The sequence below is a fragment of the Tenrec ecaudatus genome, chromosome 18, assembly GCF_050624435.1.
Source record: "Tenrec ecaudatus isolate mTenEca1 chromosome 18, mTenEca1.hap1, whole genome shotgun sequence".
Classification (NCBI taxonomy): Eukaryota; Metazoa; Chordata; class Mammalia; order Afrosoricida; family Tenrecidae; genus Tenrec; species Tenrec ecaudatus.
In genome coordinates this window covers 28,701,148-28,725,734 of record NC_134547.1, presented here as the reverse complement: position 1 = coordinate 28,725,734, position 24,587 = coordinate 28,701,148, and the positions used below count along the sequence as shown (strand labels likewise).

Here is a 24,587-nt window from a genome sequence, read left to right as displayed (position 1 = left end):
CAGACATGACCTGAGCTGTAGTTTCAGAGCTGTCCTCTGAAATAAATTCTTCTGAGGGAGGGGCAGCTAGCTGTCCATGTAGTTGGGATTAGGGTCAGCCCCTCATGCTTTTCTTTTTAAAAGGCAAAAAGTATTGGTTTTCTAATTAGTTTTTGTTTCAGAAATTACATTAAACATTTTTTATTTTCAAAATCCATCCTTTACAGAGAAGACAAGAAATTTCTAAAATGCATCTTTGGAATCTTGTGGGATTCTTGCTGACTGAGCAACATTTTTAGTTGAGAAAAGTATTTCTTTGTTTTGCTTGTACTCTTTGAGGAAGAGAAAGTGGGTGTTGACTGTCCAGATGTAGGTGTTCTGACTATCAAGGCAGGGCCCCTGGTGTCCTCAGAGCGGGGTTAGATGTTGCACTGATCCTCCGTGAAGAAAGAAGGTTTCTACTTTTTACCTTGTTTAACTGTTCTGATGCAGGTTTTACAAATAACCAGCTTTTGGAGTCTTTGTACTTTGCATAATTTTTGCTTCTTTAAAACTGAGTGTATGACCTTTTCCTTTTCAACTGGAAGTCTCTGTATTTTGGGTGTCAGTTTGGGTTCAGCTTGAGGCACACTCAGGAGTTATCCAATAGCAGCAACTGGAAACAGTATGGGCATGTTTCTTCAAACGTGTTCTTAGCATCGTGTGATGAACTTGGCCCAGGCATCTAGCTTGTAGTTTCTGTGCTGCCGTCTCAAGGTTGTGCTTCTGCTGCATTGTAGTCAATGAGAAAGCATGGTGGGCTGGGGATTGGGGGGGGGGGGCATTGAATTTATGTTAACAGTGCTGGAATGATTTGGAAAGAGTGAGATCAATTGTACAATTGTAATGTAATCAATGCCACTGAATCGCACATGTAGATACTGTTGAGATGATGTATGTTTCCAGGTCACAAAAAGACAAAATGAAAATCAAATTACACAAGCAATCACAGGATTTATGGGCAAGTCATACCCTCTGACTGGAACATCTGCCTGCCTAACCCAATCCTACTTACCTTTCAGATCTTCCCTGACCCATCAGGCCAGATCTGGTTTGCTTCTCAATAATCTCTTGTAGCATCTTGTGCTTGTGTAGTTGTCACTAAAGACATATTTAAAAATAAGTGGAGGGGAGGCGGACTTCCTGAGAGCAACTGAAGACATAAGTCCCCTCCCCCATGAATTGGAATGGACTTGATGGTAATAAGATAAGACTAGTTTCTGACATTGACTAGACTTGCTGGGCTGGAAGAAGGCCTGCCTAGACACACACTAGGAGAACCCTGGAGCTTCTTGGGAGTGGTTAGCAAGTGAGAGGATAAAAGGTGAGGTCAGAACTGTTTATAAATCCCAAAATGCAAGCCAAATTTTCAACTCGGAACATTGAAGACCAATGTGAAAGAAACTCTGATGTCAAGGATACTTTATATTTTTGTTCACTTTTTTTGGCACGCGTGTTTGTATCTTTTTAGTGATTCCTCGAAGATGGCTCCATAACTTGAGGTATGAAGCAATTTTGAATTGCTAAAGAGGAAGCAATCAATCCAATCAGGTGGGTTGTCCTCCACCCAATGCTGCACAGCTGCTTCCTGGTTGTGAAAACAAAAACATTTCCACACCGTGGGGAGTTTGGTGATCTGAATTGCTATTCATTACATTCTCATCTACGTGTTCATCTCCAAGGCACTAAAAGGACACAGATTTGGGGGAATTCTATACACTTCTCGGTGAAAACGGGCCATGGTTGCCAGTTTTCACGACTGTGACAGCAGTAATAATCTTACGCTGGGGATCTGTTGTTTCAATCATTTTCTTTTTAACAAGTTTGCATCCTTTGGCGTGAAGTATGGGTTTTCTCTTCCGGCCCCGCAAACGGGCACAGGCACTGTCGGCGATGGGGCCTCCAAGGAGGCTGGGTCTGTCTTCTCGAGGGGCCCTCAGAGGACACCCCCTGCCCCAAGAGTGTGTTGACACTAGAAATCAGCGCCTGCCAAAGAAAATCACCTCAGGAAATCCGGTTTGTGAAAGCTACTAAAGAAAGGTGTCGCCTTTACCAGGTTACGGTTTGTCAGCACCTCCAACTTGAACGGCCCGGTCGCCCCCGCCCTTCGACGGCAGCCGTCGCGGGGTCTCCGCCCGCCACGCCCGCCATCCCGCACTGCTGGCTCCGAGGCCAACGCCTCCGCCGGACGCCCGCCTCCCGCCGACAGACCGTCTACGATTGGCTGAAGCCACTGCCCGTCGCCAGAAGAGGGTGGGCCGCCCCAGGCCTGCGTTCCCATTGGCTGTGGCGGCGGCGGCGGCGCGCGCGCGCGCGCGCGCGGTCCCTGATGGGAGGGGAAGCCGGAGGCCGCGGCTGCGGATCGGGCGGAGGCTGCGGGTTTCGTAACCGTCGCTCCTCCTTGCTGGCTCGCGGGCTGCGAGGCCTGGGTCGGGTAGGGCCGCGCGGGGCCGCTCGGAGTGGAGACCGCCTACGGGCGGGCAGGCTGGAGGCGCAGGTAAGGCGGGCAGGCGGGCCCAGCGGAGATGGGGAGGTCGCGGCGGAGGCGGGCGTGGGCACCGGCCGGCCTGAGCAGCCCCAGCCTGGCTCCCGGCCGGGCAGGCCCCGTGCGGCCCACGGTGCGGGCGGCGGCCCCGCGCGGCGTCTGATGCAACCTGCCGGCAACACCCGGCGGGGGCGCTGAGCTCATCGCTGGCCGCGGCCCAGCGTCGCGGTGCCGCCGCGGCCCCCGGGCGCCCTTCGCTGCCTGAGGGCGCCCGCGGGCCGGACGGAAGACGGGGCGCGCCCCTCCAAGACCCGGCGCTCGGCGTGGTCGTGCCGCGTGCGGTCGGGACCCCCGGGCTCGGCTGGGCCCTTGGGGACCCAGGGTGTTTCCAGAGTAGCGGAAGGTCTCTTCCTGCCAACCCCTCGGAAAGACTCCAGAGCGGACTGTGGGTTCTGCTCAGCGGTGGGGGCACCAGCTGGTCTTTGAAGACCAACTGGAGAAGAACTGACTGGGTTGGTTCTGGAGCTCCACGTTGAATGCCCTGCACTGCACTGTGTACGAGATGTGTGGAAAAGAAGGGAACAAGGAAAGGGTGAACCCGAATATTGGCGGCCAGGGGAGAGTTCTTCCCAGTGACCTTGGATGTTTGTTTCTAGGCTTCAAAAGATGTCTTTGGCTTTCCTCCTGATTGAGGCTTGTAGTCTAATGTGCCCATTCTAGAAAGGTTTTAATAGTGTATGACACAAAAATGTTTTTCCCCCCCAATCTTCCCAGCTTTTAGGGACTTGACTCGTTGAGTATACTTGTTCTTTTCCCATCCAGGTGGTCTCTGTGACTCAAGGCACATCTTTTTGAAATAAAATACTGTCAGGTGTGGATTGATTTGAATGAAGACATTCTGCATCTAAAAGTTCTTGGAATTGTTAAGATATACTCAGCCAGTAGCAGTGGAGTGGGGGTGGTAATTCTCTGTGGCCTGAAATTTTTTTACTGGAAACCAGTTGGAATTTCAAGGTGCTAGGTAAGCTGGAGATTTTGTTGCTACTACTTGCCTAGCAACAAAAATGAATAGAGACAGAAATGTCATTTTTCAGGAAACCAAACCCAAACGAGGAACCTGCAGCCAGCGAGTGGACTCTGACTCATTGGCGCCCCTGTATAGATTTCCGAGACTCGGGAGCACATCATAACTGTCAGCAAGGCTCTCTGGCCCTGGAGAGGTGGTATTAGCTCTGGGGAATTAATAAAGCAGACTAAACCCACTGCTTTGGAGTCAGTTCTGGCCCGCAGTGATCTCAGAGAACACTAGAGTGCCTGCCTGGGGTTATAAATCTTCATGGGAGCAGGCAGCCGAATCTCCATTGGAGTGGCTGATGGATTCAAACCAAGGTTCATGTGGTTAGCAGCTCAATGTGTAACACATTTCACCACCAGGGCTCCTTGGGGTGTTATGGAAATAGTGCACCACAAGTCTCTAGTGGAGACAAATAGGACCCCTGAGGGCTGGGTTTGATCTCACTGCTTAAGGGTGCCTCACCTGGTCACAGGAATGGTAGATATAGGTAGGTACAACTTCAAGTCTAATTTACTGTGTAGTCTTGGGAGGAGTGTTTCCGTGGTTTCTTATACTGACTGGTAGGTACCTTCTGGCTTCCCATCCCTATCAGGAAAAAAGAAAGGGAAGAAAATGAATATGCGTTCTGAATAGATAGATGTTTATGATATATCTCCCTCAATTGCTATTGAGTCAATTCCAACCCTCCTCTGTTCAGAAAAGATGACTTAAGAAAGAATAATGAAGACACATCTTTTTTTTATTCTTACCCCAAGGGATCACTTAGGTACTTCCTGATGGTATCTACCTCCTTCCTAGACCCCGGCTTTGCATCCCAAAGCAAGCAGAGGCAACTCAGTAGAAAGCCTCCTCACTGGGTGTCTCCTGACTGCCCTGGCTTCTATTCCAGAGTTAGGGAGCCCTGGTGGTGGCGGGCTGGCACGTGCAAGATCAGCAGCTTGAAACCATCAGTATTCCTCAGAAGAGGCACAGAGTTTTCAACTCCCATAAAGAGTTACAGTCTCTGAAACCCATAGGGGAAGTTCTCTCCTGTCCTATAGAGTCGCTGTGAGTCGGCATGAACTTGATGACATTGAGATGAAAGTCCAGAGTTGCTGAACCTTGGTGCAAGGCCAGGGCCTTCAGGACCGTAATGGGCAGACATACGGGGCTAAGTAGGTCTTCAAAGGAAACAAAGCAAGGACCAGATAAAGAATGGCGCTCAGTGTGCACTTAGGGGCTGGTGACAAGAAGTAGCTGACAGGACTGTATTTTCAATCTTCTTGTATGTTTCTTAGAAAGATCAGGAAATTTAGGCAATAAGATTACTGTCGAAGCTTAGTAACACGGTTGAATTGTGGTTAAGAGATCTGAACTGTAGAGAGACTCATTTGTAGGTGAGAGACTCAGAAAATGAGTGTGCTCACTCAGCCTTTGTGTCTGTTCAACAAGCATGAACATCAAAAACCCTGTGCTGACTTGTTGCTGTGAGTGGGAAATTGACTTTTTAGCAATGCCTGCTGGGTGCTATATGCCAAGCCCTGCACTAAAATGCAGTGCTTGGGCCACAGTCCTCTATCAGTTTGTCGTGCTACGGTGCCTTGTATGGTACTGGAAGCCATGCTACTGGTACCTCCAGTTCCTGTATGGTGACTCATGGTGGACAGGTTTCAGTGGAGTTTCCAGGCTAAAGCAGCCCACTTGTGATAACTTCACCCCTGAAAATTTTATGAATGGCTACAGACGCTAATATAGTGCCAGCAGATGATCCCCACAGGTGGGAAACTCAAAGACCAAACTCAGTGCCGTCAAGTCAATTCTGACTATTCTGCCTCATGGCAGCCTTCCGGGAGGCACTCAAAATACAGCTGGAAAGAGTGGTCTACGCGATGGATTGACCCTGCAGCTGCAACCATGGGCTTCAACAGAGGAGCAGTTGTGGGAATGGTGCAGGACCAGGCTGTGTTACCCTTTCTGGTGCTGAGTCACTCTGAGTCGGAGCCGACTTGAGAGCACCGAACACCACCAACTGAAAGGTTGGAGGTTGGAACCTATTTGGTGGCACCTTGGAGTAAATGCTTGACAATGACTTCTGAAAGTCATTGGGCTCTACAATTCCCCCTGAAAAACAAAGCTCTCATACCATCCCAGACACTGACCTATGGAATATAGAAGCTCAAGGAGCACTGTTCCACTCTGACACATGGGGTTGCCATGAATTGTAATTGATTAGATGACAGTTAGTTGCTAGTTAGGTCTGGTTTGGTTGCTAGGCGTGTGATGGTAAAATGACACAACCTTGCCTTGAGCTTGTTCTTCAAAGAGATGAACTGTAGATGATGCACAGGGCTTGACCAGGAAATGGCCATGATAAGCAAGCACAGGTAGTTGAGGTATGAAGTTTGGGGGAGCTGAACAGGGGGTCAGGCCATGGTTTGAGACACAGAAGAGTTGTCAGTGGGAAAATGTGACCTGCTTTGGCTTGAACACTCAAGACCACTCTGCTGGCTGCTCTACCAGGGAGGCTGTAGCGCCCCCGAGAGGTGATGTCAGCTGAGGCAATTGGTAATTTCTGTGGCATTGGGATTGGAGAGGAACAATGGAGATGGGATTTTTAAAAAAAAACATTTTATTAGGGGCTCATACAACTCTTATCACAATCCACACATATACATACATCAGTTGTATAAAGCATATCTGTACATTCTTTGCCCTCATCACTCAAAGCATTTGCTCTCCACTTAAGCCCTCTGCATCAGGTCCTCTTTTTTTTTTCCCCTCCCTCCCCGCTCCCCCCGGGATTTTTTTTTTTTTAAGAGAGATTTGTTGAACCCAGTGGTGTGGGGCCATGGAGAAACATCGGTCACTATTTCAGACTTTCTGGGAAAACTGGGTAGAAATAATTAATTTTGGAAGTGAGAGATTCAACCTTCACTGAGGAAGTGGAGTGACAAATTTAATGGGGGGAAGGAAAAAAGGATAGCTAGCTGGTTCTTCTAGGTACATGAAAAAAAGTAGGTGTGGGGACTAAAGCACAAGGAGAATACTTGACAGGTTTTAGTTACCTAAATGAAACTTGGAAAACATTTGATTAGCTCCTTCAGTCTTGAAGGTGATAAAAAGGGGGCTGTGGCAGTTATATGCACGAACATTAGTCAAATTGAAGAAATCTGGATAAAAGACACTGTAAGAACCCTTAGTAATGGGCAGCGGTTGGCACTCACCTCCCAGTGTCATCAGTATCACTTGGAAGCTCAGTTCTAGGGGGACCTGCTTGGCCCTTGGCTCCTAGCGCTGGGTCAGCCTGTGAAGTCATGTTTCTAACAGGTCCCCAATGCTGCTGGCCCAGGGACTCCGCTTAGGAGCAACTCTCTCCAGCATTTTTCTCGCTTCCCCCTCAATGATTCACATTTAGGAGACCGGATGCCACCCTGCTTCCTGGAACCTGAGCATTTGTCCTCTTGGAGTAGATAGGCATGCTCCCTAGTGGCGCAGCAATTCATCTCGTGGCTGCCATCCCAGGGGGCGGCAGTTGGGCCTTATCAGCCACTGTGGGAGAAAGATGTGGCCTCCTGCTTCCGTAAGCCCTCCAGGCAGTTCTCCTTCGTCCTTCCTCCAGGGTTACAGTATCATGGCAGTGGGTTGGGCTTTGTTGGATTTATCCAGCTTCTGTGAAAGAAAATTATATTGAGAAAACAGCCTTTCCTTGTCCAGATCAAGTCCCTCAGTACGATACTAGCCCATATGTCTGATACCAGTCTGTAAATTCCTCTTCAGACTCATGCAACACATGCAATAATGCCAAATGCAGGAAGATCACAGGCCAGTGGGTGAAGGTCTTGTGGATCCAGTGGCAGTGGAAGCATCTCTGTGCTGGCGTGGAGACCCGTGTGGCTCCTTCTTCAGCTCCAGGGCTCTGGCTCCATCAGTTTAGGTCCATGTGACTTGTCAACAGGAAGGTGTAGCAGAGAGAGTGAGTCTGGCCTCAAGTCAGCTATTTATCTCTTTAGTGCCTCCAAATGATGTCATCAAGCTGCGACCTGATTGACAGGCTCAATAAACTCTGCCTTCATTCTTAATAGTCTCAAGTTGACACCAGATTATGTACATGCAGTTACATGTAAGTAAGGAAAACAGGGAAAATGCTTGGAAGCTCTGGGGTCAAAAACTCACTCTAGCATCACCAAGTTTGGAGCCTGGGATTAATAAATTTCAGTCATCAAGGTTCATAGGCTATGGACAGGGGCATCAAAAAATTCATGGACAAGTGGGAATGAAAAGTACTGATTTTTTTTTTAAACTCAGAAATTGCTTTATTTGTCTTACAGAACTTTAAAATTTTTATTGACATATCTTACATATTCCAATACATCCATTCACATATAATTCAGTTCAATCCCATTGGGTGGGGTTATACAATCATCAGTGCTATCAGCTCCCCCACCCTCCAAAAAATAGTGATTTTTTTTTTCTTCCATGAATTCTTTGAAGTACCTCATATTGTCAAAGCTGGAAGGCATCCCACCCATTACACATCCCTCATTTGTAGATGAAGAAACAGGTCCATGGAAAGGTAGAGGTAGGCCCAGAATGAAAAAGGGCCAAAGCCAAGGCGGATGACCTGGTGCCAAGCTGTACTATTGGATCCTAGCAGTTTCCAAGTTTGGCAACAGGGACAAAAGTTCTCGATCAAACCCTAAACCAAGCCCACTGCAATCGAGTCGACTCACATTGGCCCTTTAGGTTCTCTGAAATTGTTGTCTTCAGAGGAGTAGACAGCCTCACCTTTCTCCCATGGGACGACTGGTGGGCTTGAACAGCTGGCCTTGAGATTAGCAGCTCAGTGCCTAGCCCACACCACCACCAGAGCACCTTAAAGTTATAATGGGTGTTTGAAAAATGAACACTACTGTGATTATTTAGATGACTCCAGAAGAGGTGTTAAACAAGTTATTAAAAATAGAATAAAACACTTGTATTGACCTCATACTAGGAGATAAGCAATAGGGTTAGTTGACCATTGTTAGATGTGCTTGTCCATTCCGACCCACCGTGAGCCTCTGCTCAGCAGAATGAAACACTGCACAGTCCTGTGCCAGCCTCACAGTTGTTCCTGTGCCTGACTGAGCTCATTGTCAGTACATGTTGAGGGCCTTCCTCTTTTTCACTACCCCTCCACTGTGCCACGCAAGATTCTTTCCTAACAAGTGTTCAAAGTACGTAAGCGCAAGTCTTGCCTCCGAGGAGCGCTCTGGCCAGACTTCTTCCCAGACATACCGGTGTGCTTTTGAACAGTCCATGGTGTTTGCAGTACTCTTGACCAGCACCACAATTCACGTGCGTCAGTTCTTCTGTGGTCTTCTCATTCAGTGTGCAGCTTTCACATGCGTATGAGGCAGTTGAAAATACCGTGGCTTGGATCAGGCATCCTTAGCCCTCAAAGCACCATTCTTGCTGGTCAGTGCTCTATATAGAGTCTTGTGCAGCAGATTTACCTAATGCAAGGCAGTGTTTGAAGCTCTTCACTGCTGCTGCTACACTTGATCTCAGCCAAAAGGCTGAGAAGTGATCGACTGCTGCTTCTATGAGCATTGATTGTGGATCCAAGCAAGACAAAATCCTTAGAATTGCAACATTTCCTCCATTTATCGTGATGGTACTGTTGGTCCGGTTGTGAGGATTTTGGTCTTCCTTACGTTTACATGATGGCCATAATGTGTGGCTTTATAAGAAACGGTCTTTTTTTTTTTTTTTTTTTAAACTGAGAGAGGAATCAGGCAACGTAATAAAGTATCCAGGAGACTTGAGATACCCAGTGTTGAAGATAGATTGGACTCGAGAGCCATCATCATGTCTTGGAAAGCAGCTCTGGGGCTGGAGTCAGGGCTGGAGTCGGGATAGATGGCCGTGTGCTAAGTGGGCCGCTGTGGTTTTGGGAGAAAGGGAACAGGCGAGCTTTAGGATCCCTTGTATTCGACATTTCCAGGTGGACTGTGCTAGCTGGTGAGAATGCTTGGCACAACTCAGTTTGTTTGGAACTGGCTTCATGACAACAGGAGGTAGGCTTTTGGACACTGACTTAGTTTCGTAGTGGTCCATGTAACTAATTTCCCTTGAGCTCACTCAGCAAGGGGCAGGGGCGCAGACGCTGTGTCTGCCCATCCTTGTGTCCACCCTAGCTCGGGCTGCTTGTTCTGCCTTGACTATATCTTTAGAGCTTTTCCTTTTGTTTTTGTGGTTTCATGCAGGTGTTTCATCAGTTAGATCAATGGTTCTCAACCTTCCTAATGCCGTGACCCTTTAATATAGTTCCTCATGTTGTGGTGACCCCCCCCCCCCACCAACCATAAAATTATTTTCGTTGCTACTAATTAACTGTAATTTTGTTACTGTTATGAATCAGGTGACCCTGTGAAAGGGTGGTTCGATCCCCCAAAGGGGTCGTAACCCACATGTTGAGAACCGCTGGGTTAGATCAAGAAGAAAGAAAAGTTAGAATTGCAGACGTGTCGGGAGCAAGCCAGCGGGGGTGTTTGAGGGCATCCAATTTATGATCCAAGAAAGGCACTCCATAAATCTCCGTGGATGACTGTCATTTGAAGCTCTTAAATAAGTAAAATCGAACACCCACTTTCAAGATATCTGGTATGCTCTGGGGAGAAATGCAAGTCCTGCCTGACTCGCCCCCTGTGGAATGGCACAGGGACCCTGCAGTCTGCACAGCCCAGTCTTGATTGATCTTAGCCACTGGCCCACCTGAGGAGGCCTGGTTCTACAGAAAACTATACCCAGTGAGCTACTTAACTGCAAAGTCAGCGGTTCAAACTCACTCCGAGGAAGAAAGATGCTGCTGTCTGCACTCGTAAAGATACTAAGTCTTGGAAAGCTAAAAGGACAGGTCTGCTCTGTCCCAAATGGGGCACTGTGAGTCAGAATTGATGGCACTGAGTTTGAGGTTTTTAATTTTGACACTAGTCTCTTTTCCCCTATGATTTCTAGGGTTGAACTCAGTTTTCTGTGTTTCACTCCAACATCTCAGCCATTTCCCTGGCAAGTCGTCCGGTCCTGCTAGTTCCTTAGTGGTATTCCCCTGTTTTCCCTCTCTAGCCAAGGTGGGCAGTGCCCTCAGGGAATCAGGTGGGCAAAATTTGGCCGGAAGGGCGCCTATCCTCACTCTCACATCTCAGGGAAATGGTGTAGACTTTAGAAACCATCAAGAGTTGGCCTTTTCTCAGTATAATCGGTGACTATTGGCCTGCCACTCGGGGCCTGATCCATTAGTCTCATTTGATCCCCTCAATTCACGTAGTTTAATGCAATTTGTCTTTTACACCAGGTACATGTGAAGGTTCCTTGGCAGTTTAACCTGGAAACCGCTGCTCACCTTGTCCCCGTTTTCACCTGTGCTGGCCAGGGAGCGTGCCCAAATGAGCAAGATTTTGCAGCCGAACAGCACCGCCGGAGTCAATGGAATAAGCGTTATTCATCCCCAGCCCCATGCCAGTGGCTTGCAGCAGGTCCCACAGCTGGTGCCCGCTGGCCCTGGAGGCGGCGGCAAAGCGGTGGCGCCCAGCAAGCAGAGCAAAAAGAGCTCACCCATGGATCGCAACAGCGACGAGTACCGCCAGCGCCGCGAGAGGAACAACATGGCCGTAAAAAAGAGCCGGCTGAAAAGCAAGCAGAAGGCCCAGGATACCCTACAGAGAGTGAACCAGCTCAAAGAAGAGAACGAACGGTTGGAAGCCAAAATTAAACTGCTGACTAAGGAATTGAGTGTATTGAAAGACCTGTTCCTGGAGCATGCGCATAACCTTGCCGACAATGTGCAGCCCATCAGCACTGACAGCACAGCCATGCCGCCCACTCCACCAATGAACGCCGGTAGCACCGGCCAGTAGACTTCACCACTGGTGGCTTGAAGAAGCGAAAGGTGCGACCACAGAACAGTGGCTGCAGACTGGCCGGACACTGCTGTGCTCTAGGATTAGCTCCCCAGGGTCGGTTACTAAACATGTTAGCTCTGTCATTTGAATATGTGGTCGTAAATGAAATGGAGTTTTGTGGGGGAACAAAATAATTTTTTTGTGTGGTGGATGGTAGGGGGGCGAAACAAAACAAACACCCACACCAGACTACCCTGGACCTTGTTGTTTTTGATAAATCTTGAAATGGACAAAAGGGATGGGCGAGCTGCAGGCCATGGTTTGAATGAATATGGTTCATTAGCTGAAGAAAGGTTGAATTGCCACCCATGTTAATATGTTTGTGATTTTGTTTTTCTAAACTATGTATTAAAAATCCTTAGAGCTACAGACACTAATCACTTTGTAATTTGGAGTGATTTTACATACATCAGAAACCCCATTTTCATATCATTAGTACTGTATTTTCCCCAACAAGTGCTAGGTTTGTTTTTTTTTGACTAGTGATTCCAGGTTAACTAAAGTAAATCCTGTAACATTTTGAAGGCCAGTTGATTTAAACATAGTTAATGTTTAGGAAGTAAGTAGATGAAGGGGTGGGGAAAGTGAAGCACATTAGTACTAGGGTCTCGAGATAGCAGCTTTGGGTTATTGGATTAGCATGGGTTTTGCTACCCAAAAATTAAAAGAAAATTGCAGCAATGTAGAGAGGCCTGCATACCAAGTTTTTTAGACCCTGCAGATGCCAAAGTAAACATTTGGGGTGGGTGAGGGGGTACCATTTTGGCAGCCAAGTTAGTTCACAAATGACCTGAATAGTTTAGTCACACAAGCTACTGATTGAAGGTGTGGAATGGGAATTCAGCAGGTAGATTGTTAGAAAAACGTGTCATCAACTTCATGCCATCTCCCAAAATGCTTTGAAAAATAACAAAACAAAACTTGAAAGTGTAAGTAGGTTTTTAGCCTCTAATTTATTTCATCTTTTTATTTCTGTGACCTTTTTCTGGTTAGAGAGCTGTTTCTCCAGATTTCGTACCACTGCTCTGTTTATTGTTGCGTGGTTTTATGTTCCATAAATTATTTTAGATTGAAAATAGGTAAAACTCAGGATATTGATGTTTTTGTTGAGACGAACAAATGGCCCATCACTCACGTTGGGATTCTCTGGCGTCTGGTAACATTGCTTGTCCTTGTGAATTGTTTTGTTTTGTTCTTGTTAGCACGATTCTAGCTCACATTTTTTGTTGTTGTTTTTAATGCTGGGACTAGTAATGAGAGACCGAATCACATCTGATTAAAATGTTTTTATCAGGCATTTCATGAATATGGTGATTTTAGGCCACACTCCTGTTCATACAAGGAACTAACCACAATATAATTCACTAAAGCTCAAGTTGCACCTGTGGGCTTGTAAAAAAGGCTTCTTATAGCCTTCCAGCCAGAAGCTGCACCCTGTCACAGCACCTGTGATGCAGCCAAGCCATGGTCAGGACTGGAAGCTTCTTTGGAATGTTAGCCACCAGCACCTAGAGTTGTGTCAGGAGATGTCGTCTCAGGAGTCAGGACACAGTAGAGATTTCTGTTAGGGCCAAGTCCCAGTTTACTGTCAGTGGGGCATCAGTCCACTTGTAGAGATTGATAAATGTTTGGAACTGACTAGGACACACCGCAAAATCCTGCTGAATGTTTAATAGCTCATTGATGGTGAGTAATTAACCTAATTGGAGAGGCACTTAGGTTGCTTGATGCTTTTCAGCACCTATGAAAAGTTAGGTTTTCATGTCTTACTAGGAGAAACATCTTCCAGAAATGGTGTCCCCATGGACCTTCCGGTTACCAAATGCTGTGCCCCGAGCTGTCCTGAAACTTAAGCTTTCAGGAAACAGTCTGTCAGAACAGAAGGTGGGAACTGGTAAAACCTATTCAAGCTACCCTATCAACTATGCCACAAACACTTCCGCATAAGCCAGGAGCTGTGCATCTTGACTGTCTTACTGACCTGGGAGGGGATGAAGGGCTTTAGTTTGGTACACTCACCAGTGTAAATAAAACCGAGGAAGCCCTGTGTGCAGGACAAGTAAGTTTAGACGACTTTGCGAATTGACAGTTGGCTTGTGTACATCTTGTGCTGTGTATTACCTGGGACCCTCCGGGGTCCAATCTGCTGGTGGGTTCAGTGTTCTAGGAAGCAAGCTGTCGTGTAAGCTTCGAACTGTGTCCGAGACTCTCCTGGGGTTGTTGGTGGTGAACAAGTTATGGCTGCAAGAGTGGGGGCCCAGAGCAGCTCTGCCTTGATATTTGGGGGATGTGGACACAACCACTTTGGACATTCTTAACCAAGAATTAGTGTGGTTTTTACTATGACCAGAAGTTGAAGGATAGTCAGTTTACTTTTCGTGGGTAAAAGGAAACACACTGGTTGCTTTGGATGTCTTAACCCCACTAGAGAGCCTGAAGCTTGTACCTGGACAAGCCATTGAACACTCCAAGTGCTTTTTGTTGCCTTAGAAACAGGAAGAAAAAAAAATTTTTTTAAGGAAAAAAAGAAACAGGAGAAATTCTTTTCTGTTTGACAAAAGCTAAGGAGAGAATCCTTTCTTGTGCTATTAGATCTTGTCTCTCAGGGGGAAAAAAAAGTGACTTGTTCTTTTTTGTTCCCGACTTTTTCCTCAGTTTGTGAGATTCCTCTATTTTTTAAAATATAATTTTATTTTTTTCAATGAATTTGAAATAAAAAAACAACTTTGGTAATAATGACTGTATTTCATTGTGGGTTTCTTTACACTTAGATACAAAAACAGCAGTCTTAAATGTTGAAGCAGCTCTGGAGGGCAGGCTCTCTTATAGTCTTTCACTTTCCAGCCCCAGTCGGGGCACCAGCAGAGGTGCTTTTGCCCAATGTGAGAGGAAACCTCTTTTCTCCGAAGGCGGGATTCAGTCACGTGCACTAGAACAGAGAGCGAGCAGTGATCCTCCCTCTTAGACACCCAGTGTCTCTGTATCCGCGTCGACACATTTCCACTAAAAGCTATGCTTTGAGGTAGACAACCAAGAATGTAAAGGTAGGAAGGCCTCTCCCACAATACAACTGTGGTGTGCCCAGAGCCCTGGAGCATCTGGAGAGGTAAATTTGTTGAATTCATACGTAGAGAGTTTGAAGAGAAGATGCCATTTAGAGCCTTTTTGTGGTGCTTCAAATATTTTTGTGGCTTGAGAAATAGATTTCTACTTGTTGCGTCTTAATGAAACGCGTAATACATTTCCTTCTGTGGGTAGTATGTCCTGTTTCATGAATTCTAGTTTAAAACCAAGTAACTTGGGGTTTTTACATATATAGGGATTATTTCTTTGTTAAGGTACCACCTTTTGTTTTTTTAATAAAATTATTTTAGAGCTGCTCTTTTACTACCTCTGTACTTGAAGGGTTCAAACAACCCCTAGATCGTCTTTTACAGTAACATCCCCGTTTCTCAGAGCCCTGGGCCTGAAAGAGATGCAGGGTATCTGGAGACAGTGAGGGCGGGGATTGGAAATGGAGCCATCGACGAAGCAGCTATTTGGCGCCCTTGCCACTTCCTTCAAGGCAGTATTATACCCAGATCACCACCTTCCAATTCTAGCCCCCAAATCTATTTATAGAGCTTGTTTTAACTGCCCTAATCTTACCGTCTAAGGATCCCTGGTGGCGTAGTTAAGTGTTGGGGGTGTTTTCCGCAAAGTCAGCATTTACAAACCACCAGCTGCTCTCAGGAGTAGCTCTGCCCTATCATACAGGGTGAATGAGTTGGCATTGACTTGATGGCAGAGAGTTGGGACCCCTCCCTTAAGGAGCTCTGATGCTGTAGTAGATGATTGTAACTGCCGGGCCAGCAGTTTGAAGTCACCAGCTGTTTGGTAGGAGAAAGACAAGTCTGCTTGCTTCAGTGGAGTCTCAGAAGCTCAGTGAGTTCGGTTTGGTTGGTTAACCCCTTTCTAAGGTCCCTAGTGGCATAAATAGTTGGTACGTCACTCCTAACCTAAGGGTTGGTGGCTTGGGCCTAGCGGGTGGCACTGCATCTGAATGGCTTTTATACCAAGTGCAGCTAAGAAACATGGAGCAGTTCCTTTTTTATTCTAAGGCCTTTTAGGGGCAACTCCTGCCCTATCCCCTCCTGCTTTTAACTTAAAAAACCTGTCTTCTGTTCCCTGGCTTTCCAAACAAAAACCACATCCATTGCCATTGTGTCGATTCCAACTCTTAGCAACTTTTCACTGGCCAGTCATTTAGATGGCAAGGTTCTTCCTAGTTTCCCCTTCCTCTGGAAGCTCTGGGATGACCCTGCTGGTATTGGAACTAGCTCAGCCACAGGCAGGCCACTGTTGCTGGGGTGGTGAAGGTGTCCTTGAGTCGGCTCTGACTCATAGTGACCCTGTGTACAACAGAATGAAATACTTCCTGGTTCTGTGTCATCCTCGCAATTGTGCTGATGTTTGACCCCATTGTTGCAGCCACTTGTCAGCCTATCACATGAGGGTCTTCTTCACTGCCCCTTTGCCAAGCATGATGTCCTTCTCTAGTGACTGGTCTCTTCTGACAATATGTCCATAGTACTTCAGTGAGCAGGAAAGGGCTGGTAGTGGCCATTTTGTTCTACACAGTCATCTGATCTGTGCTGAGAATGACAACTTGAAGAGTACTATGACAGTCATTGCCAAAAAGAAATGTTAAGTTCTACCCTGAAGGACCGCACTGCCAGCGAGGATAACACCGATGTGCCTTGGAGGCAGACTCTTCATCACATTTATGCACCAACCATATGCTGAAGGAAACTGAAGATTATAACCAGTTGCTGTAGTCTGAAATGAATCAAGCATGCAATCAAAATAATTCCAGCTAGTGGCTGGAATGCTAAAGTTGGAAATAAAGAATGATTGGTAGCTGGAAAATGTGGCCTTCATGATTAGAAACAGTGCTGGAGAGATTATATAGGAGAATTTTGTAATATTATAAATACCCCTTTCAATAACATAAGTAGCAACTGGATATGTGGCCCTCAGATGGAATACACAGGAATCAAGTTGACAAACTGAAAAGAGATGATGATGGAGCACCTCAGAACAAGGATTGTTTAAAACATGTCCGTGAGAGTCAATGAAGGCCTGGAGTATATCCTACTTGAATTTGGAGACCATCTCAAGAATAGATTTGCTGTGTTGACCAGAAATCAGATGAGTTGTGGGCACATGTGCAAGGCACCAGCATTTCTCAAGCAAGCCTCCGGCTGCAATACTGAAGGACTCTATGGGCAAAATACTAACTGAAGAAGGATCAAAGGCCACGAAGCGGAAAAGAGCGAAAAGACCAAGATGGATGTCAGCAGAGACAAACTTGCTCCTGGATGTAGGGTAGCTAAAGTGAATGTGTGGAGGGGAAAGGATGAAGTAAAAGAGCTGAACAGATTTCAAAGACTGGCTCTAGAAGATGACGTATTGTAATGAAATGTGTGATGCCTTAGAATTAGACCACCAAAAGGGAAGCTGTTTTTTCTTACCCATCCTCCATCTAGGTCTGTACACTTCTAAAGGTGGTGTTTTCTTCTCTCTAGTCCCCTTCCCCTAAAGAATTCTGCACGTTGTGATTGATAAGTCACAACGGTACTTTTCTTCAAATCTAGGTGGTACTCTAATTACCAGTAGGCCCCTTTGAAATGTTCTTTGAGTTTGGGGAACAATAAAGCCTCCAAGGGCAAGATCAGGTTTGTAGGGTGCCACAGAGGAAGGTTTCTCAGTGAAGTTCTTATAGGAAGCTCTTGCCACCCTCAAAGAATGACCAGACCCTGGTCTTCTTCTCCCCAGTGCAGTTTTTAAAGAATCTCTTAATATGCCCCCTGAAATTTCCAGTGTCCTTCAAGAAAACCTATCAAGAATGACCTTTTGGAATCTCAAAAAGCAGTTTCTCTCTGCCTTGAATGTAACTAGCCCAGGCAGATCCCTTTGGACCTTTTTTGGGGGGAAAGCACCCTAAGGAGACAAAGACAAGTGCATTACTTGCTTGGGAGGAGTTGTCTGTAGCCATCCACTGACGGCAGAGACATGTACACACATGTTGGGTAGAAGGAATGTGTACAGTTAGGACGTGAGGCCTTCCTAGCAATACTTTTAGGATTTGCTCCCCTAAGTCAGCCTCCCTTCTGGAATCTAGCTTTGAGGGTAGTAACCATAACTAAAAAATGGCTTCCTTCACTGGTTTACTTTACTACCACATATATTCAAGTATACGCCAACCTGAATATCAGCCGAGGCACCCAATTTTACCACAAAAGCATAAAAATGTGCTGAAAAAACTCGGCTTCTGCTTGAGTATCTACAGTATATGAAAAGATTGGGTGTGGGCTAAGCCAGCCAACACCCTGGCCTGGATGCCTTGGCTCACTAGGGTCTGTCCTCGGGCTGCATGGCCCTGAAGTGGCAGAGCTTTCTCGCCACCTCTCTACGGGCAGTTCTCAGGCCAGAGCATCAGTAGCATCCAGTGAGAAACACTTCCTGGGCATCGCCCCTGCCCTGACTCAGCTCGGACATGCTGGTACCAAGGGCCCCTGGGGTTCTGGTGCCTGTTACACCAGGGAAGCTGTGACATGGTCCTGGGAGCCTGGCTGCTGAGAACAGCTCTGCAGGCCAGTCTGAGGTCCCGAGCCCGTGCTGCCGGAAAGCTGGCCTTGCTGGGTCCCAAGACACAACAGCGCTCATCTGCAAAGGACCAATGAGAAAGAGGAAGCTGTCCACCAAGGCTTATTTTAGGAAATGTTTATTACATTATTGATTCAGAAATGCATCTTTTCCTGAGAAAAGGAATACACATGGCGGCAGGACAGGTTTGGCTGTTAATGAAAGAATGGTATTTTCAACCTACGTTTAAGCAAAGTGCCTGACAGACTAAGGATGTGATCTACATGAAGATTAATAAAAAGACTCTTCCCAGAAAACCGCTCTTTGACACGATCAAGTGCCGGTGTCTGAGCACCATCTCTTGCTCCTGGAGGGCCCCGCCTGCGAGAGCTCCGTCCTTGGGCCTGCCAGGTCAGCTCTCCTTGGGACTGGAGGCCTTGTCGTGGCCAGCCATGCAGGCTTCGATTTCCTCCACTGTGCGCGGCACACAGGTCAGCAGCTCCATGCCGCTCTCAGTCACCACCACGTCCTCCTCGATGCGGACCTGTGGCAGACCCACAGACGGACAGACATCATTCCTGAGCCTCGTGCTGCAGGGTCTGGTTTCACAGCTACCACCTAGCCCTTCCTGCTGAGTAGGAAAAGCCCTTTTGTCCACCCACGCCTGCTGCCGTCAGTGGGTGCTGGCTCAGTCACCCCACGGGGCAGGGTGGAGCTGCAGTGCCCCAGGCTGTGCCGACTCGAAGCCTTTTGGGGAGCAGACACCCTCATGTTGCTGCAGAGCTGTTGGTTTTGAACTGCCTACCTTGTTGTTAGCTACCCTCGGGCTCCTCACAACTTTCCCAAGGAGTAGCCAGAACCCCCAGTGACAGAAGGGGTTGGCCTCAGTGGGTGGCCTTCTCCTGTAACCTACCCACCCTGTCCTGGCCCTGGCATCTGGCCAGGTGTTAGAGCCTTCAAAGTGGCAGGGTTCTGTGGCATCCCCATCTTCCTGAGAAACCCCAAGAAGGGGCAAGGCCGCAAGGGGGACTCCTTAGGGAGGAAGTCAGGGCTGTCCCTCCTCCCACTGGGGCTCCCTCCAGAGCACTGGGCATGACCACCAGTACACTCACCCCACCAAACCCTCGGAAGCGCTGTAGGACATCGCGGTTAAAGAAACAGGCGCGTGCTGGGTCGGCCAGGGCCTCATCCAGGAGGTGGTCGATGAAGTAGATGCCCGGCTCCACGGTCAGCACCATGCCTGGCTCCAGGTGCCGCGCGGTGCGCAGGCTCTTCAAGCCCGGCTCGTCGATGCGCTCCACACCCTGCAGGGGTGGCACGGGGAGGCCCAGCGAGTCAGCTCCCACCCACCAGCCAAGCCCCTCCCACCCCACAGTTCCCCCCTGATCTCAAATGTCTCTGCCCCTTTCTTCAGAGCTGCTTCCAGGAGGTCCAGAGGTGCCCATAGGTAGGGAGCAGGGTGCACGGGCCCTTCCCCAGGCCCCCTCTTCTGGCTGGGGAGCAGGCTAAGCAGAGGCAGCGAAGCCAAAAAAGTTTACACAGAGGCTGCTAAACTACAACTTTCCTACCGAGCAAGCGGTTCAAGTGGTAAGCAGCCCAGGAGTGCCAGCCCACTGGCTCCCCCAGACAGGTCTTGTTCCCAGCAGTCCTGGGGAAGGGGTGTCATGGGGACAGACTTGCCTGCACACACACTCACACTGTGCTCGGCCCCAGGCGGCTCCCAGATGCTCCTCATGGGGTGGTGGGGGTGGGGGTGGTGTGTGTGGGTGTGTGTGGGGGGGTGTAGGCCACTCTGGCTGCCCCCAAAATCAGCCCCAGCCTGGTTTGGGAGGGGGGCTGCAGGAAGCCTGCCCCATCTACTCACACAGGGCCACCCTGGGACTAGCAGGCATCCCAGCCTTTCCAAGGGCCATCCTGCTTTCCTGTGGCCAGGGTCTCTGAGCCCATGGGCAGCAAGCAAGGCTTCTGACCCAGATGCGGGCAGGGTCCACCCCACCACTCCCCCAGGAAACAGGCTGCTGGGGGCAGAGCTGTCATCTCTGACTGACTGGGGGCCAGGACAGCAGACTTCAATTAACAGTTCATGTGAAGTGATGGGCACACCAGTGGGTTGGAAGACCAGGCCCAGCCTGCTGAGGGCCAGGCCCGGGAGCGGCAACAAGGGGACACCAAGGCACCGTGTCCCTGCCCGTCTTGCTCACAGATGCCTGCTTGGAGGGGAACCTGGCACCTCATGCCTGGAGGGCTGGGCAGCAGTGACTGGGTGTGCCTCTGGGGATAGGCTGGGCCAGCTAGAGCTGAGAGACTAGATTAGGGCTCTGCTCCGGAAACTTTCCTGCTCCTGCCCCTCTCCCTCAAATACTGCCCCCCCCCCCCGCCCCCGGGTATGTGTGCTGCTGTCTTCTTCCCTCCACTCTGGTTGCCAAAGCCAGGGGCCTGGGTATGCAAGGACCTCGTCATCCCTCGCCTCTCCCTGGCATGTGTAGGGGGAGGGGCAGGTAAAGACCGCCTAGAAATGTCAGGGACCACCATTGAAACTCAGCACAATGGGGAGAATGGAAGGAGTAGCTGGGGCTCCCCTCTCAAGCTTCAAGGGGCCCCGGAGTATGGGGCCTGGCCGGCTGTGTCTGGGAGGCCAGTCCATGGTGGCCAAGGCAGAGTCGGGGGGAAGGCCAGAGTGAGTGGTGGCACCACGAAGGGGACAGGCCTTGCCTGGAGCCCTTGGCCCGGGACCTGCAGCCCTGGATGAGAGGGTGGGGGCTTGCCCATGTGTGCCCCTGCTGGCTCTGCCTGGACAGAGCAGGGCTGGAGGCCCCCACTGTTCCTGGGCTCTGAGCAAAGGGAGCCCAGATGTGTCCGCAGGCTTGAAGAACAACAAAGGCTTTTATAGGAAAGCCTCATTTTCCACAGCGTTTATCTGTCAGGATAGACCGAGCACAAAGGGCTACTCACCGGAAAGGATGAGAACACTTTGCTGCCAATTTTCTCGACTGGAAAAAACCCTCCAAACAAAACCACTCTGGCAACTAATGAATAATGAGCTCCGTTAACAATGTCTGGAAGGGCCTGCTCTGGCTCCCGGCACACAACGTGGCGGGCAGAAATTAGGAAATTAAAACTGAGTTTGTTTCTCCAAATTTAACTGTTTACACTTGAAGAAAAAAGAAAATTGAATCATAATGTTTCTCTTGAGCAATTCTCTTACCCCCTCCTCCCCTTTAAAAATCACTCCTCATGCTTTCAAAATATTCCGCAGCCAGCAGGCCAGGCCTGGTCTTGGCGAACTGGCTGAAGGGGCCCCGGGGGGCATGGGGAGGGCACTGATTACACTCTTGCCCAGACCCCTGCACCATGGGCGTCAGGCCAGCGAAAGGACAGCTATCCCACCCTTGAGAGCCCACGGGCTGCAGTGCCTGCCCAGCAGGCCTCCTGATGCCCTCTGGTGCCCTGCGGGTGGTCCTTTGGTGGACCAGCTACCAGGAGTGAGAGGGAGCCTCCCTCTGTCCCCTGCATGGGACCCCAAAGCCCCTGGAGAGGTCGTCAGAGGGGACAACAGAGGAACCTGCCACAGGGTGGCTGGGCTCAGCTCCCAAATGGCCAGGGCTCCTCACCTGAAGGAAACCCAGTGTGGGAGGGCACGAGGGGTGCAGTATTCCTCAACCTCAAGATGCACAGCAGCGACCCCTCCTCTCAGGGGAGCCAGAATTGCCGGTGGGCACAGGCAGAGGAGGGGCAAGGAGCTCTATCCCTGCAGGGCGCTGGGCCAGGTCGGCTGAGCCTGCAGGCAGGGCTGGTGTACACACTGACCTCTGGGTAGCCTCCCACGTCGTGCACATCAATGCCCAGGAAGTGGCCCAGCCCGTGGGGCATGAACACGGATCCCAGGTGGGCCTGCAACATGGCGTCCACACTGCCACTCAGCATGCCAATGCGGACCAGCTCCTCCAGGTGCACACGATCAGCCAGGCGGTGCATGTCGGGCCACCAGACGCCTGTGGCTCAGAGAAAGGTGGTGAGCAGTGGAGGCCAGGCGAGGGTTGGAGAAGACACCACCCCAGACCTAGCCAAGCGAGGGAGCCTGCAGGCAAGGGTGCTGATGAGGTATCCTGGACACTTGAGCCAGAGACATGCCAAGGCCTGGGTCCCAAAGGGCACGCACACATGTCAGCACCGGGGGACCAGCGAGGTGCCTGGGTAGCTGACCCGGCAGCAGTATGCTGAAGGCTTAGGCCCCCATGATGCCTCAAGAGTCCCAGACCTGGGTTTGGCTGCCTCGGGGCAGGGGCAGACTGTACCCCCTGGAGTGCACTGAATCATGCCGGGGTGGCAGTACGGAGCAAAGGTTTCCTGGGTGAAGGTGTAGCTGGCACAGTCCCCGAGGTTGGCCGGCTGGCAGGGGTCGGTGGCCCCACCTGCTGACAGCACCAGGCGGTGACGCTCTCCAAGGCCTCCCAAGCTGCTAATCAGTCATCTCTGCCCCATCTTCCTGGGGCAAAGGCTACAGTGGAGCCCTTCCTCACCCAGAGTCCCTGGGCCACACACAGCCAGCCCCAAGGCCCACAGGCTGCTGCCTAGAATGCCGTGGGGAGCTACCATCTAAGAATCTTGGCTACTACCCAGCTTCCCACACCCTGCTCACTGGGCTGTGGGATCCCATGGGGTCCACCCCCACCCCTGGGCCAACTAAGACTTCCAACAACAACGCTTCCTGGTCCCTCAGGGGGGTGGGGGCGGTCCATATCATGGCATTGCTCCCCAGGGTGCACACCCCCACCCCCCCTGCTCTGGTTCAGAGCTAGAGCCCAACCTCCTCAACCCACTTCTCCCAGGACCACTGCTTCTGGGGCTCTGGGGAGCCGGCAGGGAGGCACCTTGCTGGGCCCAGAGCCCTGTACCTCTGCAGCAGATGAAGGGCTGGTGATCAGCAGAACCCCACACTGGGAGAAGGGCAGGACCCCTGTCAAAGGTCTGGTTTTCCCTCCTGGGCCCCCAAGATCTAAGTTGTGAGCATGTAGGTGGGGCTGTAGCCTGCCCAGACCCTTGGTGAGGCAGAATATGGGAAGCTACCCAGTCTCATCCACACAGAGAACCTCCTTTCTGTTAAGAGTCCAGGGGCCACTTACTGCCATCCTGCCTCAGCTCCCAACTCCAGCTTGTTCTCCCTGACCCCCTATGGAGGTACTGGGGAACCTGGGCAGGTCTGGTAAGCCTCTGACTACTGCTAGCTAGCGTCCAGAGCAGACCTGGCCACATAGCGCCTCTAAGGTGGGGCCAGGGTGGAGGTCTTTGGGAGGAGGTTATGGCGTCCTTGAAGCCAGGCCTGGGTGATGGCCACCTTGGTCCTGCAGCTCTGCTGCACAGTGACCTGGGGAAGCACCTTCTCCCCAGAGCTTGTGAGTCCCTCCTGTGTCACTACCATGTTGGCATAGAAAGCTGGCTGCAGGGCCACTGACATCACCGGGGACAGCAGCCCTTATATGGGGCCATGAGCCACTCCTGTCTATCTCTGACAAGCTAGGTATGGGTTCACCAGTGAGACCAGGCCCCATGGGCAGGCCTCATCCCCATCTCCTCCAGCAGCTAGGCCTCTTCTAGCAATATGGAGGCCTGTCCCTAGAGACCCTGCCCTTGGCCTTCAATTCCTCATCTGGAGATGTCTTGGCATGAAGTGGTCATTTCCTCAGAGACAGTCCCCAATCACTGTCCTATTGCCTCCCTCCCTCATAGCACCCTTCAAGCCTGAAACTTGTTTGCCCACAGAATGGAAGTTTCCAAGGGTACCCCCAACCCTGCCTCTCTGCTGCCCCCCCATGCCTGGTCCAAAGCACAGCCCACAGCCCACCTCCTGAAGGTCTGCTCCACACTCACATTCGAGCCCTCCCAGAGCCCTGCAGCCTCGACCTGTCATCAGCCTGGCTGACGTCCAATGTGGGGCTGACCCCAGCCATGCCCCCGCCCTTGTATTTCCCGAGGCCAAAAGGGGGCCCAGGAAACAGAGCTAATGGCTGTGCAGGGTTGAGGCCTTGGTAGGCCCGGGCCGGGAGGGGGTGGGAATGGTGTGTGTGTGTGTCTGTTTGTCAGGTATAAATCATGCTAGGAGGTGGCAGCCTGGCTCCTCTCCTGTCCTCGTGGTCCCTCATGGAGGCCGGGCGCCTGCCCAGAGGTGCAGGCCAGGCGGCGCCTGGGCGCCCTCAGGGAAGGCCTTGCACATAGCCCTCTTGGCCGTGAGCGGCTGTTTCTGCCTGTGTGTGGTTAGAGCTGGGACAGTGATTAAACCTCCAGCAACTTGGCCTCATCACTTGGCCTGGGTGGTGGTTACAACACAGCTGGGGGTGGGGGCTGCAGTGTGTGAAGTGTGTGCGGGGCTGGATGAGGCTGAGGTGGACACAACTGAGGGACCCCTGGTGCTAGCCCATCTCAGGCCGCACACTGCAGGCCTGGCCGCCCTAATCCTGTTCCT

General features: G+C 50.3%; 2 protein-coding genes and 1 pseudogene across 2 annotated transcripts in view; 1 reads left to right on the top strand and 2 right to left on the bottom strand.

Annotated features, from left to right (window-relative positions):
• Positions 1 to 200: 200 nt before the first annotated feature.
• LOC142432738 (UPF0711 protein C18orf21 pseudogene) lies at positions 201 to 753 on the bottom strand (annotated as a pseudogene).
• A 1,592-nt stretch (positions 754 to 2,345) lies between these two features.
• Positions 2,346 to 12,797, top strand: CEBPG (CCAAT enhancer binding protein gamma). Its single transcript, XM_075538044.1, is given in 3 exon segments — positions 2,346 to 2,515; positions 10,894 to 10,961; positions 10,963 to 12,797. Coding segments are annotated over 3 exon segments (729 nt in total). The 5' UTR covers positions 2,346 to 2,347; the 3' UTR covers positions 11,456 to 12,797.
• Positions 12,798 to 18,250: 5,453 nt separating this feature from the next.
• PEPD (peptidase D) overlaps positions 18,251 to 24,587 on the bottom strand; it is a 130,573-nt gene continuing 124,236 nt past the window's right edge. The window contains exons 13-15 of the mRNA XM_075536416.1: positions 21,935 to 22,119; positions 19,240 to 19,431; positions 18,251 to 18,671 (exon numbers count right to left, since the gene is read on the bottom strand). Coding sequence (XP_075392531.1) covers positions 18,540 to 18,671; positions 19,240 to 19,431; positions 21,935 to 22,119 — 509 coding nt within the window. The 3' untranslated portion in view covers positions 18,251 to 18,539. The remainder of the gene's footprint in view (positions 18,672 to 19,239; positions 19,432 to 21,934; positions 22,120 to 24,587) is intronic.